Below are 18865 nucleotides of genomic sequence, written 5' to 3'. Positions count from 1 at the left end.
GTAGCTTATTTAATTCTTATGATAATTTGATTCCTAATGTGACTATGTTTTGCTACTCTATTAAAATATTGATGTGAAGAATGACAAAACAAGAACAAGAAACATGTTGGTAGTAAATAATTTTGTGTGCCTGTGTATAATTTAAATTCTTATGATAGCTGTAAATTTGAAGATGCTTATGACCCTGTAGCCTTTGATCTTTAACCCAGCTGCATTTCCAAAATATGTAATAATTTGATTTTGCTTATTTCTTCCTCCTTGAAAATCTTTCTTTACTTTGGTTTTGGGAGTCTATGTTCTCCTGGATTTTCTCCACCTTCTCTGGCTGCTCCTTATTTACTCATTTTTCATTAGTCCCTCAACTACTAAGTGTTGGTTGGTCCTAAGGGATTAGTTCTTGGACCTATTTTCACTTATAATCATTGCCTCAATTCTCATGGCTTTAAATGTCTATATGATGGTGGCTTCCTTTTTTTTCTTATGTCCTGCTTAGACTTTCCTTCCTAGATTTAATACTTTTATCCTATAATTGGCTACCTAATAAGCATCGAGAACTTAGCTCTAAAACTTTTGCTCTTGTCTTTCTCCCAGACCTACTTCTCTTGTAGTCTTTCTGATCTTAGATAATGGCCCCCTGTTATTTTCTGGTCACAAACTTTGAAATCATTTTTCTTGTACTCCGAATCCAATTTGTCAACAAATATATTTAGTGTACCTTTAAAATTTACACTTCTTCTTCCTATAGGATCATAGTTTCTCTGCTTTCATCCTTACTTCCCTACAATTAATTCATTATCAATATAGCAACAGTATGATCTTGTTAAAATGTCACTTCTCTACTCAAAGTCCTCTGGTGTTCCTATGGCTTCCCATCTCACTTAGTAGAAGTCTGGGTCCTTAAAATGACTTACAAGACAGAATCTGTGTAACCCCTAATCTTATGTTTGTTTGATCTTACTCTTCTACTCACACTTTCACTCTTGCTCCAACCACACTGGCTTCCTGGAGAACACCAAATTCATGTTCTTAACTCAGGGTTTTTTTCTATGTGCTGTCTTATTTTCTGTGGATAGCCTCACAACTTGTTTCCTCATTTCCTTCATGTCTTTTCCTGAATGTCATCATCTAAGTGGGACTTCCCCAGTCACCATATTTAAAAATATGCACTCATACACACACACATACATTCTCTCTGTCCCCTTCCTCTGCTTTATTTCACTCCATAGCACTTACTGTCACTCAGCTATCATATGTTTTACATTTTTATCTGCTACACCTGTAAGGACAGAACTCTTTATGTTTGTTTATTGTTGTATCCCTGAATACTAGAGTAGTGCATGGTACACACAGTATATGCTTAATAAATAGAAGTTGATGAATGCTCAGAATTTATAGAAAGCAAGTTGTATGGATATACATTATATATTTAATTTTATATAGTTTATATTTTTAGAAGTCAGTTATTTTAGGCTTTGGAAAAAGAATTTTGATAACCTAGTCAGGAAATTTTTTTTTTTTTTACAATATCCTGCAAATCTTTACTTGAGATAAGCAGCCTAACTGAGTACAAGCGTCATGGTGCTGCCCCAGCTCCTGATCATGGGCTACTCTCTCATGCGTCACCTCCAGTCTGTAGCCTGGGGTAATTTGACATACAGAGAATGAATGCTGTACAAAAGTATACCATAAAATGTAGTTGATGGGTTAGGAGATGAGGGAAGACCTAAAGTAGCTTGTGTGAGTTGAGCAAACTGTGTGTGGTGCAGGACCATTTACTCCTTGCTTAGTCAGGGCAAGCCAAGAAGGCAATGAAGCAGATTATCCCTTAAAAGGGCTTTGATTCTTCTTTCCCTTAAGCCTTTATGGACACCATATAGTACTGAAAGTTTTTATCAGCAAGTTTTAAATTCATAAAATTGGTGCATAATTCTCACTCTTACCATTTAACTGAAATAGTCACAATAATAACCAGGTATTTTAAGAAATGATGAATTTTTTTCTGAATTTAAAGGCTGCCTTATCAAGAAAAGAAAAAGCTCTGAACAGAATTTAAGAAGTGATTGTGTGGAAATTGCCAAATATCTATATCAAAATAATGTAATTTGCTTTTATTAATAAAGGTTAAATATGAGTGCCTGGCTGAGGAGATCAAAATAGGAGACTATTACCTGAGATTACTGTTGGAGGAAGATGAGAATGAAGAAAGTGGATCAATTAAGAGATCGTAAGCTATTCTTCATATTTTGTTATAGTAGTCCCTCTTTACCCGCAGTTTCACTTTTTATAGTTTAAGTTACCCACAGTCAACGACAGTCCAAAACAATTAAAAGGAAAATTCCAGAAATAAACAATTCGTAAGTTCTAAATTCTGTGCCATTTTGAGTAGCGTGATGAAATCTGTGCTGTCCTATTCTATCCCATGAATAATCTCCAACACTGTAAATGCTACCTACCCATTAGTCACTTAGTAGCCATCTCAGCTAACAGATCGGTTATCAGATACCTTAAGTTAGAGGGAGACCATATTCACATAACTTTTTATTACAGTGTATTGTTATAATTATTCTATTTTTAGTTACTGTTAATCTCTTACTGTGCCTAATATATTAAACTTTATCAGAGGTATGTACATATAGGAAAAAAAAAACAGTATATATAGGGTTCATTACTGTCTGGATTCAGGCATCCAGTGGGGGTCTTGGAACATAGCCCCCAAGGATGAGAGTGGGGGACTACTATATATTTGTTTTCACTGTTAATTTCATGGCTAATTCTATCATGAATTTTTTTTTAATGTAGGTATGAATTTTTTAATGAACTCTATCATCGTTTCCTGCTCACTCCAAAAGTAAACATGAAGTGTCTATGTTTACAAGCCCTTGCTATTGTTTATGGCAGATGTCATGAAGAAATAGGACCTTTTACAGATACGAGATACATCATTGGAATGTTAGAGAGGGTAAGAATATCATTTAAGGAAACTACTTTTTGATAGTGTCATTGAGGTACATGATAAATTTTCAAAACTACATTTAAATTCTATTTGATAACTCTGTTACCATAACTTCCTTCATGAGTTTTTCTTTAATTTACATTATACTTATTTAAATATAAGTTAGATGAATAGGAAAACGACTAATGGATTAGTTTCTGTCCATGTCAGTTTATTTTTTTTCAGTTGCTGCTTTGAACGACTTTAGCAACCTATTTGCCAGTCTTTAAGTATGGATGAGCAGGGCAGGTGTGTAAAAGAAATAGTGACTTTTAGAGCTATGTTTACTTTTTGTTTTCCATTTTGGAAAAATCTTAAATGATGCTAGCGTACTAAAGTTTACAGCATGAGGCTAGTAAAACTTTTTAGCACTACTCTGACTAAAAAAAGGGTACTTACAGTTAGCACATTTTTTTAATTGTATAATGTTTGTCATTTAACACTTTGAGCATGGTGTGGAGAAAGTTCAAATCGATCAGTTTATCCATCATGCAGCTCAAATTTGAGTATTACCTACTTTTGCAGTGTATACACTTCATTCTATTTGTGTTTACATTCCTCGTACACTTAACAATTTAAATTTCAGTCAACTGCCGTAAAACCATTTCACCAATTTTGAAAATGGCCATGAGTGCTTCTTACAGTTCCCTCAGTTGTCAGTCATGCTTTGTAGATTAGGAAACTGATTCTAAATAAGGTCTCACAACATACCTAGAAAATAATATGACCGGGTGAAAATTCTTTTTTGTTTTCTGTTACACAAAATTGCATTATTAAATTCTATATCATTTTTAATCTAGTAAACCTGAATAATTGAGGAATAGCATTTATATTTTAGGCAGACATTGTTCTTCTTGTTTGTATTCATCATGATATAGTTTATGTAAAATGTCATTAATCCTTTAGAATTTTTACTTAATTCAAGAGTATCATTCGTGCTAATTCATTTGTTTTAATTTTTACATATATTCTTAAAGATATATATTGAAATAATCTATTTGACTTTTAAAAATATCTGCCTTTCTAGGGAGATTAGAGAAATTAAAAACTGTAGAGAATGTAAGACATTGAAGAATTGTAATAATTGACAGTCTTCTCTGATTTTCTTAATGTTTAAAAGATGACATAATTTTTTATTGTTTGTTGGTTGATTTTGTCCAGTGATGATATTTTGTGTTTCTGTTCACTTATGACAAAACTCTCATTTATTTCAATAGTGCACAGATAAACTTGAACGAGATAGGTTGATCCTCTTCCTTAACAAGTTAATCCTTAATAAGGTACAGTATTTTTATATAAATATGCTATTATTTCCATGTAAGCCACATGAATATGCAACAAAAGATAAATTATTAAAGTGTGAGTTAATTATCCAGACGTGTTTCTTTTATTATCTTTTCTTTTTAGATTAGAAAGTTCTGTGTGCTTTCAACTCCTAGAGGGAAAAGGTTTTGCCAAATGTTCCATTTACATTCTGCCCTAATATTACAAACACTGATGAAATTAATGATAATAAAATTCTAAGTGAAGAAAAATAAGGAGTGAAGTCGTAACCTGATTTTTCCTTAGGGAATCTTTAGGATTAGATTTTAACTAAAATAAATGCTTGACATAAAATGGAACATTGAAAGGTTTTTTAATATATCAGATTTGATTTCTGATTTTAGAATAATCTGTTTATTTACAAAAAAGACCTTGGAAAATGCAGGATAATTGTAGAACCAGACAATTTACTTAGATGTTATTCCTTCCAGGCTTTAATTTGTTTGCTGCTTATTTGTTTTGTTCAGAATATATTTATGTAAAAATTCTTTATGTGATCTATTTGTAATATATATACATATATATATGTATATATACACATTTGCCCTTTTTTATCTAAATTAATGTTCCTTTAACACAAAATACTGAAAATACTAAGTAATACCAATTATGTGTTAATTTTTTCAGAAACTCCAAATATTTTCTTCTTCAAGAGCCTTTAAGGTAGTAGTACCTACTGGAGAAAAAGATGTTAGATTATGTAAAAATGTTTTTGTCTTCTAGAAAAATGTTAAGGATCTCATGGATTCAAATGGAATTAGAATCCTCGTGGACTTGCTTACCCTTGCGCATCTCCATGTAAGCCGAGCTACAGTACCATTGCAGGTATGTATGCTTATCTAGATTTTACAAGTTTAACATTCTTGGACTTTAATTTTAGGATCAAAAGAATCATAAAAATCTGGAAATATATCAATATATGTGGTCATGAATGTATTTCTCCAATAATTATGATAGTACTAATGCCTAGGAGATTAAGTCATACAAAAAAGGTAAACAAACTGTAAGAACAATCAAAAATGGATGGTGATGATCCAGTTTTATTTTTCCAATGTCTCTTGTCTTTTAAAGTAACTGCAACTCTAATGTGCCTATTCTAAAGTCAATGCGACCTTCAGGAATTAAACCGTATTCATCAGTTATGTAACTTGAACTTTTAGCATTGAAACCACTGAGAGTATCCAGCTGAATCTGGAGACCTTATAAAAACTAGTTAGTAAGAGGACAGAGCTGCCAGTCTCTACTGAAAGGCCGCCTTCTTATACCTAATTTATATAAGAGATCCATGTTTAGCTCATTAACGGTTTCTTTTCTTCTTTTTTTTTTTTTGGTATTATGTTTTGTTTTTGTTTAATCTTCTGGTGTAAGGAGATGTATCATGTTAGATTTTGGCTGAGTATATTGCCCAAGGTCACCTAATAAGAGAGAGAGCCAGTTAGAATCCAGAAGTCTATGTTCTCAACCACTCTACTCTCCCTCTATATGAGTAACTGAAAGCTAATAGTTATGAGAGCATTTAAAAACCATATTTTAATAAAATTTACTAACTACATAAAAATTCTATTTTAGATTTTCATAAACACTAACATATAAAATTATAAGAAGTATCTGTAGCGAGGGTGGTAGATTAAAATTAAGTGCTTAAAACCACTAAAAACTTTCCCTGTTAGCATTTTAACTCTTTGCTCTCAGGTGCTTATTGAAACTTTTAGTTGGAATGAGTTTTTCCTTTAAAAGAACTTCAGTGTTTTGAGCATCATGGTTTAAGGTTAATGGTATCTGTTTATTTTTATAGTTGTTTGCATTATTCTTTGCTTAAAGCTTAGTGCCCTCAGAATTTATTAATAATCATCAGGAATGTAAATATGTCTTCGAATTTATCTTAAATTGCCAAATGTATGTAGGAACCCATTTATTTCAAGTGCATATTAATAAGGAAGTCACTTTTTTGGACTATTAGGTTAGATATCTAACCCTTAACTCTTAAAATAAGGTCTCTTAAAATTTTAGGTGAATTTCTAAAGGAATAAAAGCCAAGAAATATTGTGTAACTTTTTATAAAAGACATCTACCCCTTAATTTTCTGCCTTGAAAAATAAATCTTTTTAAAACTTAGACCAATGTGATCGAAGCTGCTCCAGATATGAAAAGAGAGAGTGAAAAGGAATGGTACTTTGGCAATGCCGACAAAGAAAGGAGTGGCCCGTATGGTTTTCATGAGGTATGTGTTTTAGAGAAACTTTTCATGAAAGTCTTAACCTTTTTTATGCCCCCTTTTGCACACAAATCATTCAAAACTATGATTTGAATTACTGTCACCAGCTCCAAGGTCTCTGCCATTCTATTTCTCCATGAAGTATTAGATGGCTTGCATTTCTAGAAAAACACACACAATCATGTCTTCAGACCTTATTGTTTAAAAGCAATTGTTATGGAAGTAGCACTCAGGTTTTCAATGAATTTTCTATAACAATTGCTACCTTAAAAATTATGTCAAACTATAATGCTTCTACGTGTTATAAACAGGTAAGTTTTAATATGCAGTCAGAAATTCATTAAAAATTGCCTGTACAGACCAAAGGCAATTTCTGTCTAAACACCTGCTGATGTTTTGACCCTGCTCTCCCATCCTCACCCTCCCAGTCTCAATTGGAATTTTGCCAAGGATAGTTTTATAAAAGACCAAGCCTTCTGTTTGTATAATTTGGTCATTTTACACTCTGCCTACTCTTTATTTTTTCCAATGTTTCTTAATACTCTATGGGTTGGCCAGCTAAATGGTTATTTTCTTATATTAGTAGCCAAATTTGTGTTCCTGAAGGCGTGCCAACAAAAGTTTGTTGTTCTTTAATAGTGAACTTGTGTGTTTATTCCATAGTTAAGTATGTAGCGTACTATAAAATAAAAAACATCAGCAAAACTTTTCATCTTGCTTTGTCTGTTTTTAATTATGGCTTACTTTCATTTAGATGCAAGAATTGTGGACCAAAGGAATGTTAAATGCAAAAACCAGATGCTGGGCTCAAGGCATGGATGGATGGCGACCACTTCAGGCAATACCTCAGCTTAAGTGGTGTCTGTTAGCCAGTGGACAGGCTGTACTAAATGAAACTGACCTTGCTACCCTTATTTTGAACATGTTGATCACAATGTGTGGATATTTTCCAAGCAGGTAAAATGTAATTGAACATTTCCATGGTTAACAGGAGCTCTTGAACATCTTGTCTCCCCATTTGATAGATGCTTCCTCAGTGATTAGTCTGGTGATTAACAACAATGAAATTCCATTTGTGGCTTGGGGGAATGCCGCTTTGAACTTTGGAGCTTTTTGAAACATATAAAGAAATAATTTACAAATTATATGGATTAAGTAGGTAAAAAAGCAGCTTCCTCTAGGAAACTTCAAATAATCTTACGAATTCGAGGCTTACTATAAGCTGCATTCTAGCAACAGTAGCAGTTGCCATTTATGTGAATCACGTGAACTTTTGATAAAAACATACTGCAGTCTGTAACCAGTGGTGAGCACCAGCTCCTGACCTGTCAGGTTATCCACTCCTCATAAAAGAACATGAGTCTAGGACCACATCTTGCCCCAGTTGACTAGTGAAGGTGAGAATTTGTTATCCAGTGTTAATCATAATTATGTCCCTTGAATGGAACTTTTCATTCTTTACAAACTATTTGTTAAACATCATTTTGTTTTATTACTGTGCTAAAGACATTTTATGATGGAAATTACTGAGAAACTGTCAATTTTATAACAGTTAAGGCTTTCATGGTTCCAGTTCTCTTAAAAGTCAGATCACACTTAAAACCATGTAATCAGTATTTAGAAGCAATATAGCATTAAAATTAAGGTTATACTTAGAAAATACTGAAAATAGTTAAATTTAAGTTTTAAATTATTTGACAAAGCTTGATGTGCCCTTTGGGGGGAAATAACCACTGACAGTGTTGGACGACACCAAGTTTAATCAATTAAATAATAAATAAGAGTCTTTGGCTCTTCTAGGGTACTGTTTTTCAAGGAAATCTTATGGAAGGAAATGAAGTCATATTAAGCAGCCAAATAGATTTAAACCAAAATACCTAATCATGTTCCCAGCTGTATGAGAGCTTAGTCTTCATTAACAAAAAAGTAAGGTAACATGCTTCATGCCTAGTAGAAAGACATATGCTCTGAACATACAAATTTTAATAAATACATTTAAAGTTGACCTTAGAAAATGTTTTTTAGGGATCAAGATAATGCCATCATTCGGCCTTTACCCAGAGTGAAAAGACTGCTTTCAGACAGCTCTTGCCTTCCTCATATTATCCAGGTGAGTTCTTTTATGTTATCAAATTAGGAACAATATTTTGAAAATCATTTTTCCTTATTTAATTTACTGTGAGCCCCAGCTTATGTTTTATTATAGTCTATTACATTTTCAAAAAGCTTGAACCCCCAATTACATTTATTTCATTTATTTCTCTTACTCCTAATTGAGTTGATATTCTAAATATACTGTGGAAGATTGTGTATCCAAGAAGCTAAACATGGGAACCCTCTGGACTCCAGAATTATTTTCAAAAAGTTTTACTTAGTATCCATTTTTAAAATCACACCACTGCGATAACTGAAAGGTGACACATTCTAGTTTGTGGTGCCGGTTGAGATTGCTAGGAATACTGGGAAACACACCAGCAGGCCACAAATGTGGACATAGTGAGTTGTATCTTATGCAATATAGCTGTCTTATCAGCTTGCCTCAGAGTTTGCCTCTTCTCAGTTATAGGTTTTCATGGATAGCAACTGATCTAAAGTACAGAATTGGAATTATCTAACATATACTAAAGTATCTTTTCTTTTTATCTCATTTTTCTGCTTTTTGAGAATTAAGCTGCCTAAAGTCCAGATGAGTTAAGTCCCAGTTGGCCAATGTTCTTTTCTTGTCAGTTAGTGATTCTGTTCTTGATTTTTTAAATATTAACCACACATGGTGTGACTTTTAAAATATACGCCAGTAATTTGTGTCATTTGTACCTATCAGTTGTACATTGGTTTGAAAAAGAAGAGAGTTAGTTTGTATATTTTTATATTCACGGATACATTAATGCCTGTGTAAGTCATTGGTAATAAAAAAGACTGAATACAGTGGCAATGCCCTATCAACTATTTTTTTTTTTTTTTGCCAACTTCTGCTTTTTAATTCACTTCTTGTTTAGGAAAAGAAAGTGCAGCTCGCTGCCAGTGTTAATTTAATTTTATATAAACACACTCTTTGAGGCTGAAGCAAATCTGACTGAATTTCAGTGTGAAAATAAAATATAAAAACTTTTTGGAGTTACTTCTAAATAGAACTCGTCTCTATTCCTAATGTAGCCGATGTATACATAAATCAGATTCATCAAATGAGTCTCAAGCTAACAGCTATTCGAGAATGATGTTAACATCATGCGTAGGAATGCTATGTTTCCTAGGATTTGACATTTGCAGTAATTGAGAATTACTATATTTTGAAAATACCACTACTAAAAACAGAATGCTATAAATAGAATGATATAATTTGTTTCCAAAGACTATCAATATACTAGAGTGATGCAAAAATAATAATAAAAGCGAGATATTTCGTGGCAAGCTTTGAGGGTAAGATTAGGACTGTAACCTGCGAGTTATCTCGGGGTAAACACTGCAGCCGCAAGCCCCGCAGACGAGTATTCTCAGGGCAAACGGGAAATGGGTTAAATGTAGCTGCATTTTGAATTTGTTACTTTTCTGTTGTGGACATTTCTGTTTAGATGCTTAAATGAAAGTACACTGTAGTTATTATTTCTTGTAACCCACTACCAGCCCAGCCTAGAGGACTATGTGAGAGGCATATGTGAGATGGTGCAAATTTGTTTTCTATTCTGGACCCTCTTGGCTTGTAGGTAAAGGACCGTGTCTGGAAAATCTACCTCTCCTAAACATTTTTCCAAGCCCTATGAACCTAAGAGGAAAAAATATAAATGCAAACATTGTTGAATTTCAGGCCAAAAAGGGTGACTGAAAAACAAATTTTAAGAAATGTGGTCAGCATAACATGAAGCTTTAGGGGGGAAGATCTATTTTAATTAACCAAAAAATTTTAGTAATATCCAAAAATTTAAATGATTTAAGAGAATTTTATTGACAAATTTAATTGCTTTAACAATATATGCCTCCCATTTTTTTAACACTGAGTTTGAAAAATATTTTTTAAAAGCTATCTTTTTTTTTCTAAATTTTAATTTTCTGTATTCTGGGATAGCTTAATCTTGCTAAGAACAGATAGGCAGTGGTTTTCAGGAACATTATAATGGTTGGTACAGATTTCTGTACTGCATTTGACTTTTAAGAACAATCAGCTTCAGAATCTTTAGAGTCTAAGATACCAGTGTGATACCAGTGAATATCCTAGGACTTCTGGTATAGTCGCAGTATCAACAAATATTTTGGATTTTTGTCTGCTAATTCCTATATTTTTGTTGAAGTGTTTCAAGTCTTGAATTACGGCCAACCTTTAACACTAGGGAAGATCCTATGTTACTGTATATCAGTTTTTCCTTTGCAAATTATGTCATAGTACTAAACAGTCTAAATACCTAGTTGTACAGATAAGGCAACAAAACAGAAAAATTTTAAATATTTACTTAAAGACATATAGCTGTTTAGTCTCATATCTGAATCTAGGACTTTGACTTCCTAATCTCAGCTAGTACTTAATTCTTGTTATTGTAATTTATTTTTTGCTAGTAGCTTTGGACCCAAAATTGGGAATTCTTTGGAGTAACTGTTTGTAGAAGATTGAAATGCTATTTTTATTAAGATAAAACTTGCTAAATTTATCGTGTTTATTCCTAGCAACGCTGTATGATTTTTTTATTAGCCCAGCTTCATTACTGTTGTCCCAGATAATCCCTTCAGTATTGCCAGCTCAGATTTCTAGAGACCACATCTTTTGGTACTTTCTGGTAGTGGTAATTCCTACTGGTATTCAGTCACCCTCTTGCCTTCTCCCTGCACTTGTAGATCTTTTGCTTAGTGCTATTTCACTGGTAGTGTTCTCTGCTCTCCTCCTTGAGTTCTTAAGTAGCATTTGGGAGATGCTTCACGTCCACTCATCTGAACTTTTTAATTTGTTCATTAAAGAGGAGTCCATTCAGGAAGATTTCTGCACAAGAAACAATTTTAAAATCATGACAAAATATCTTTAGGCAGGTCTGGGTGTTTTCTGAACAAGTTCTGATCAAAACTTATTCAGATAATGCATTTAATGTAAAATGAATAATTTTTCAAATCTTTTTAGAGTCTAGTAAGAAGGATACTGAATCTCTTGGGTTTTTGTTTTGTAACTTACTACATATAAGAAACTATAACTTCAGCACACAAAATACATAAACCTAAAATGAATGCTATTATTATAAGTTTTTTATAACCCAATAACAAAAACATCTTATTTCTTTCTTTTTTTTTTTTTTTAGCTACTGCTGACTTTTGACCCTATCCTTGTTGAGAAGGTTGCTATTTTGTTGTACCATATCATGCAAGATAACCCACAGTTACCTCGTCTTTATCTTAGTGGAGTATTTTTCTTTATCATGATGTATACAGGTTCCAATGTACTTCCTGTTGCTCGGTAAGAACTCTGATAATCTATTTAAAGTTATTATTTGAATTGTACATGGACAGATTGATTTAATTTGTGTATGTATACATTATTAGTTTGATTAAATTTTTCATTATAAAAGCAGTTTTAACCATATGTCCGAAAATTTGGAAATTAGAAGAATTGGGGAAAAGTTACTCAGTATTACACCACTTTATCACATCTAACATAAGAATTTCATCTAGTATTTTCATATAGATATTTAATGTAACCATCATTCATTTGTACATGCAATTTTACATTTTGCTTTTTCCTTAAAATTGAATATTTTTTCACACTATTACATAACCTTAATATGACAATAATTTTTCTAATTCATTTAAGTTCTTGTCTTAATTAGAAATTAGACATTTTGGGGATATGGATTTACAAGTTGCCTTTCATGGCTTTTATTTATACATAGAGACCTCATCTTTAGAAAACTAAGGTTACTAAATCTTAACCAGTTCTTGTGTCTGATAAGTAATTTATTTTTTTCTCTAGGTTTTTGAAGTACGCACATACCAAACAGGCTTTCAAGTCAGAGGAGGTAAGCCAGATGAATCCTCTGAATACCTAGTATAACACTGGGTAAACTATCTTGGCAACGAAGTTTCCTGAGCTATGTGTATTTACTAGATTATAAGCACTAGAGGGCAGGTATTGTTTTATTCATTTTTTACATTTCCTTGTGGTACTTTGCACATAGAAAGTATAAGCTAATATTTTTTAAATGAAAACAAATGTTTCCCATTAGACTTAATATTGAAATTGAAGATGCGAATTATAACCTGACACCACTGTGAATAGAACTTCCCTTTGTGTAAAATTTGTAATTAGTAATTTTTATAAATAATTCATTATATTAGTAATTTTTATAAATAATTAGTAATTTTTATAAATAATTCATTATATACCTGGGTTTCATATAGTCAGCTAATATTCAATAAGACTTTCTTTTTGTTGAAATCCTAAGGTGGCAGAAGTGCTAAGTTTCTTTTTTGAAGCTACTTAATTTTCTCAAGTTTTATTGCCATTTTACTGAGGAGGAAAAGTAGGAATCCAGAAAAAGATAAGCTTTATCCAGGTAGCTTTGACAACCTGAAACTTTGTACATTTGCAGAGGTATTGTCAACATATAACTGAAGGGTGTTTCAAATTTTGTTAGGCTTTTCATGGAGCATTAATTTTCAGATTTCATTGACAGCAGAAGAATAAACCAAAAACAGACCACACTATTTAGGAGATTAACTGAGGAATATTATACCACTTCAATAGTAGAGACTGAACAAACAGCATATTTTATAGAGGAGCCAGTGAAGCCATAGAAAGTAATCTGTTTAATAACAATAAAGTGATGCCCATAATGGTGTAATTTTCACAGCTTTATACAAGTAGAAAATGAGAATATAAAAAAGTTTTAAAATTTGCCTCTAATGCTACCGCTTAATGTAGCATTAGGCATTTTAACATTCTTTTTTTCTCCTTCTATGCATTTATGCATATGTAATCTTTAAAAAAAAATTATAATATGAGAAACTATATACATTATTTCACCTCACAATATTTTTAATAACTACAGCAAAACAGTGTTTGCATATAACAAAACTCTGGATGCAAGAGTTACCAAATAATAGTATTCTAAAGAACAGAACAAGCAATTCTTCACCCAAAAGTTTAACAGATAGTGAATTTATAGTTTTTATTAGCACAAAGCCTAAAAATACTCATCATTTTATCTTCCTTTGCATTAAATGGTGAAACCAAGTCTGAGTTTTTGCCTCCTGTCACTTTGTCATATCCTAGAGAAAAAAAAATCCTCAATTTGCCCACAAGAAAATAAGAAAAGTATTTACAGTCTTTAGGATTTTATTTCCATCAGGTAAAGAAATGAAATTAGAATTTTAGTATGATTAAGTATATTACCCTGATTCCATTTGACCAGCCAGAGGATATGGAGTTCTTAATACAGTAATTATAATTGCTTATAATAGCAATTCTCCATCTAAATCTTAGCCACACTTTATGAGGACAGACTTTTTGAGATCTTGAATTTGGGGGCTTACTTGTTTTTGAAAACAGAAGCAGGTACAGGTGTGAACTGCAGCCAAAAATTGTAACAGAATAAACGATGTAAATCTTTGCCACATGTCGTAAATAATGTTGGCAGCAGCTGACACCTAAGGAGCTGAAGACTGCTGCAGACATGGAGGGTGTTAGTTCCACTTTTGAGCTCATGCCAAGGCAGTTTATACCAGACACCTTCCACTTACATTTTGCTATGTTTCTATCTAAATTTCCGAAGCATAAAAGCAATTTGATCTAGTTCTTTTTTCTTAAAATGTGTGCTAACTCTAATTTATTTATTAGAAAATTGAAAGATAGCCTTATTATTTCTGACTACATTTTGTTTTAAAGACAAAAGGACAAGATATTTTTCAAAGAAGTATACTTGGACACATCCTACCTGAAGCAATGGTTTGTTACTTAGAAAATTATGAGCCTGAAAAGTTTTCTGAGATTTTCCTTGGAGAATTTGATACTCCAGAAGCAATCTGGAGCAGTGAAATGAGGTAAACAGCCAGTTGATTGTTTGTATTTTAGAATCTTTGCCTTTTGCTAAAAGGCAAGTCTGGTTTTGACTCTTAAAAACTGCTTTCACTAGTTGCGTAATCTGAAGCTACAATAGTCATTGGTGCCAAATCAGGTGATGAGGCCATAAGCTTTTTTCTATTCCATGATTTGATAAATTACTGTCCTTAATAGAGCTTTATGTAAGGGGAGAATTTTTTATCACTAGTGCTTCTTAAATCAATTTGTAGAACTGGTAAAATTTTAGGCAATGGAGTAATATCTATGTGCGGAATATATAAGAATCAAATCAAGATGCACCTCCTGGGTATTTGGAAATAGAACTGTATTCCACTAATTAAAAACTATGCCCACATAAAATAGATCAGACCAGATGTACTCAACATCATTTTAAAATGAGGGCTCCATAGCCAGCACATTTTGACCTTCAGCTAGAGGTTAGAGTTCCTAAAGAATGTCCTTATTATGAGGGGAATGCCATAGGAAAAGCCTGTGGAAATCAAGAAAAAAGAAGCCCAGAAACAGATGTCCACATACAGACAAGCTCTGTTCAGGAAGACTTGGCACTTCATAGTTCCAGTGTCAAGGCTACCTCTTTGTAGAGAACTCTTCAGTTCTCTCAGCTGGATGGGAGTTGATCTTCTGAGTCAGTTCTTCACTCTCCTATGGCTGACTTCACACTCACAATGCCACTTTCTGGTTATCATTTGACTTTTTTGGTAGGCTGACCTGTAGGCTTGGCATGTGCTAGGCACCAATTTGAATATATTCTGTATGACAGTGATATTTTTCATTGGGGACAAGGAATAGGAATATAAATTTATAACAGTTTTTCTATGTAATATTTTTCTCGAGATTGATTGTTATGAGTCTCCCCTCTTAATAATGTAGCTCTCTGAGTACTGATCAAGTTTCTGCTTAGCTGAGGGCCAGACCCCAGATTGTGGTAAGTTAAATAAAATAAATACCACGGAATGAGCTTTTTGGGGGTGAGAGCTAATTTGAGTTTTCTAGAATACCCCAAGTAACAGTCTTGCAAGTTCTTAATTGACACCAGTAATTGAGCCACTCTAAAGAAGATCCATGTAATTTTGTTGCATGATTACCTAGCTTAACCTTTTCTTTAAAATCAAATAAGCCCTTTGTAATGCTTGGAGATTTTTGTAATTGCAGGCGCCTCATGATAGAGAAGATCGCTGCCCATCTCGCTGATTTCACACCTCGTCTTCAGAGTAACACAAGAGCACTTTATCAATATTGTCCCATCCCAGTTATCAACTATCCACAACTGGAAAATGAACTGTTTTGTAATATTTATTACCTCAAACAACTTTGTGATACACTCCGGTTTCCAGATTGGCCAATTAAAGACCCAGTAAGTCATCAGATTAATTTGCACCTTTTTAAAATAGCTTCTAATCACTTCTGAGTATTTCTTCCTTCTGTGAGAAGAAGACTGATAGCTTCTTTAAGTATTTCCTTTTACTTAAACACTGTGTAACTCTGAATGTAGTTCAGTATATTCGGGTACATCTCAAACTGAAAGATAATATTTTGAACGGGGTGTATTAGGAACTTTACAATCTTGATGTTTTGTGACAAAAATATAACAAACTTAATTTCATGTATATAGCACAGTTATGTAATAGCTTGATGGAAGCCTGATTAAGCTCACAGATGCTGGAGTTAGGCAGCAAGGGACTGAGTCTCAGTTTGGCCATTATATAACTTTCAGTACATTGCTTGGCTTCTCTAAGCCTCTGTTATGATAATAGTACCACTACTACTATTAATAGCTGCTATCTCATGTGGTAGTTAGGAAGATTAAGTGAGAATTCACATAAACATAGCATAATTCCTGGCACACATATGAGGCAGTAAGTGTGACTTGTTTATTTGTATAATAGTATTTGCTGTCTGCCTGTTCACAGTGCCCTTGGACATGATCCTTTAACATTTGTTTGAATGCCAGCATACCAAAGTTAGGTTGGATCATCTTGAGAAGCATGTTACCATATATTGCTTTCTTTCTTCCTATAGTGTATTATCTACTAATTTCAAAGTTTTCCATACTTTCTAAACATTTCTTTAGCAAATATCACTTAAAAAAAAAAAGGAATATTGCCCTGTAACAGATACCTTGCTACCTAACTATTCAACAATGCTAAGAAGGTGATTTCAGAAAGCTGTTATTTGGAGAGCCTAGAGATGACAATTTAAATGAATATAGCATAAAAATATCATTTTAAAATTATATTCTAAAATAGTTTTATTTAATAGATACAAATTTTAATCTTCTGTCTTTAAGGTTAAACTTCTAAAAGATACTCTCGATGCCTGGAAGAAGGAAGTAGAAAAAAAGCCACCCATGATGTCAATAGATGATGCTTATGAAGTGCTCAATCTTCCTCAAGGACAGGGACCGTGAGTTATTTTCAGTATTGTCTTCTCCCTTCCTCTTGTAGTTTGTGTTATGCATGAGGAGGAGATTTGATAGCATTATGTCTAAGAGACTACATGACAAATGCTTAGGAAAGAATGCATATTTACTTTACCAGTGAATTTTTATAGTAGAATAGATGTTAGAGAAAAATAATTTAAAAGACATTTTCTTAAGTATCGACTGAATTTGTACATTTCTGGCAAGAATGATAGTTAAAATAATTTAGAATTATGGAGTTCAAAGTGATATTTTGAAAAATTAGTTTTAAAAAATTTCTTCTTCAAACTCCAAATATGGTTTTGTAATTGAAAGTGAATGATGACCTTGCATAGGGGAAATTTAGGTTTTATCTTTCATATGTAAAGGTAATATACAAAGAATAATCAAAAATCTGCGTTTAATTTGATAACCTAATATATATCATGTACAATAAATGTGAAGTTCTTAAAATATCATTTTAGATGATTGTGTATTTTTTTCTTGAACCTTACTGTATTCATAAAACAATTTTTCTATTTAACAGTCATGATGAGAGCAAGATTAGAAAAGCTTACTTCAGACTTGCACAAAAGTACCACCCTGATAAGAATCCAGAAGGGAGGGTATGTACTGCCTTTAGAATTTGGGTTTTTGGGTTGACTTCCTTTTTCTCTGTTACTATTTTAGACAGAAAAACAAGAGCTCATCCTCTGTGCCAGTTTCTGCCTCATAATATATGCCCAGTGTATATTTAACTTCTAGCCTGTGTGTCCATGTTTTCTGCTTGAATCATTTACCAAAGTGTACCAAAAAAACTGCCCTTGTGACTAGTTACTTAGAGATTTTATTCTCTCTCCTTACCCATGTCTCTTTGTGAATTAACTCTAATGGGCAATCACATGAATAATTGGAAGTTAGGAATGTGGTTGAATTTAATTCATTTGTAGGTGACGCCATTGCCATCCAGATTGCTTTGCATAATTTATTTTTTTCTAATGATATTCAACTTCATATCACTCTAACTTGAAAAAGTAGAAACTTTGCTTCATGTTTAAAGTCATCTGCCACCAGCCTTCCCTGTCCTGCTTATTCCAGCTTCCTACTAAAATACCAGTGGAGATTCATAAAAGATGAAATCAGATAAAAACCTCTAAAACTAGAACTGACACTCTGTTGCTAGAAACTTGGAGTAAATTCCACTGATTTCAAGTTCATTGTTGTTTTTAGAGACAGATAATCTTCCTGAATGGGAAGAAAACATTGAAAAAATTCTGCTTTTATGTATTGAAGACATTTTAAGTCAGAAGCCTGGAATGTTTTTGAGACATTTAGTAATTCAGTTTCATCTGGGAGAGAAGACACTCAAGAAAGGAAATTTTGAAAGCAGTATTAAATTTCTAGACTTACCCTACCAGATGTTATAATACTCTATAAAGCTACAATAGTGAAATAGTACGATACTGGCACAAGAATCAACATATATAGATCAAGGGACATAATATAGTAGTTTGTGAGCATGAATTTGGGAATCAGATCTGGGTGTCTTGACTCTGTCACCACTTCACTTTGTGGCCTTAGGCAAGTAATTTAATATCATCTAACAAATGAGGATAATAATGGTGCACACCTCACATTCTGTTTTGAGGATTAAATGAGATAATATATGTACAGCACTTAGCACAGTGTCTGCCATAGTGCTCAGTAAACAGCTCTTATCATAATTGTTTTTATAACAACTCAAACTGTCTCACGTGTGAATGAATTTAATATAAAATTTTGAAGAAGTGAAGAAGAAATTTTCAGTAAATGGTATTGAGATCATTGAATAGCTATTTGAGGGAAAAAGAAGTTTTACCTTAAAGTATACCAGCTAGATTACAGTTG

The 18865-nt window shown here is 32.8% G+C and overlaps 1 protein-coding gene across 4 annotated transcripts in view; it reads left to right on the top strand.

The window, feature by feature from the left end:
* DNAJC13 (DnaJ heat shock protein family (Hsp40) member C13) overlaps positions 1 to 18865 on the top strand; it is a 108231-nt gene that overhangs the window by 55784 nt on the left and 33582 nt on the right. For all 4 annotated transcript variants that reach the window (XM_023529553.1, XM_011370305.2, XM_023529591.1 and 1 more), the window contains 13 exons: positions 2121 to 2224; positions 2800 to 2959; positions 4210 to 4272; positions 5039 to 5140; positions 6432 to 6536; positions 7285 to 7487; positions 8556 to 8640; positions 11804 to 11958; positions 12472 to 12517; positions 14386 to 14540; positions 15733 to 15934; positions 16868 to 16983; positions 17526 to 17604. In XM_023529553.1, coding sequence (XP_023385321.1) covers positions 2121 to 2224; positions 2800 to 2959; positions 4210 to 4272; positions 5039 to 5140; positions 6432 to 6536; positions 7285 to 7487; positions 8556 to 8640; positions 11804 to 11958; positions 12472 to 12517; positions 14386 to 14540; positions 15733 to 15934; positions 16868 to 16983; positions 17526 to 17604 — 1575 coding nt within the window. The remainder of the gene's footprint in view (positions 1 to 2120; positions 2225 to 2799; positions 2960 to 4209; positions 4273 to 5038; positions 5141 to 6431; positions 6537 to 7284; positions 7488 to 8555; positions 8641 to 11803; positions 11959 to 12471; positions 12518 to 14385; positions 14541 to 15732; positions 15935 to 16867; positions 16984 to 17525; positions 17605 to 18865) is intronic.

This window comes from Pteropus vampyrus, unplaced genomic scaffold (genome assembly GCF_000151845.1).
Source record: "Pteropus vampyrus isolate Shadow unplaced genomic scaffold, Pvam_2.0 Scaffold1, whole genome shotgun sequence".
Classification (NCBI taxonomy): domain Eukaryota; kingdom Metazoa; phylum Chordata; class Mammalia; order Chiroptera; family Pteropodidae; genus Pteropus; species Pteropus vampyrus.
This window is presented reverse-complemented; position numbering and strand designations above follow the sequence as displayed.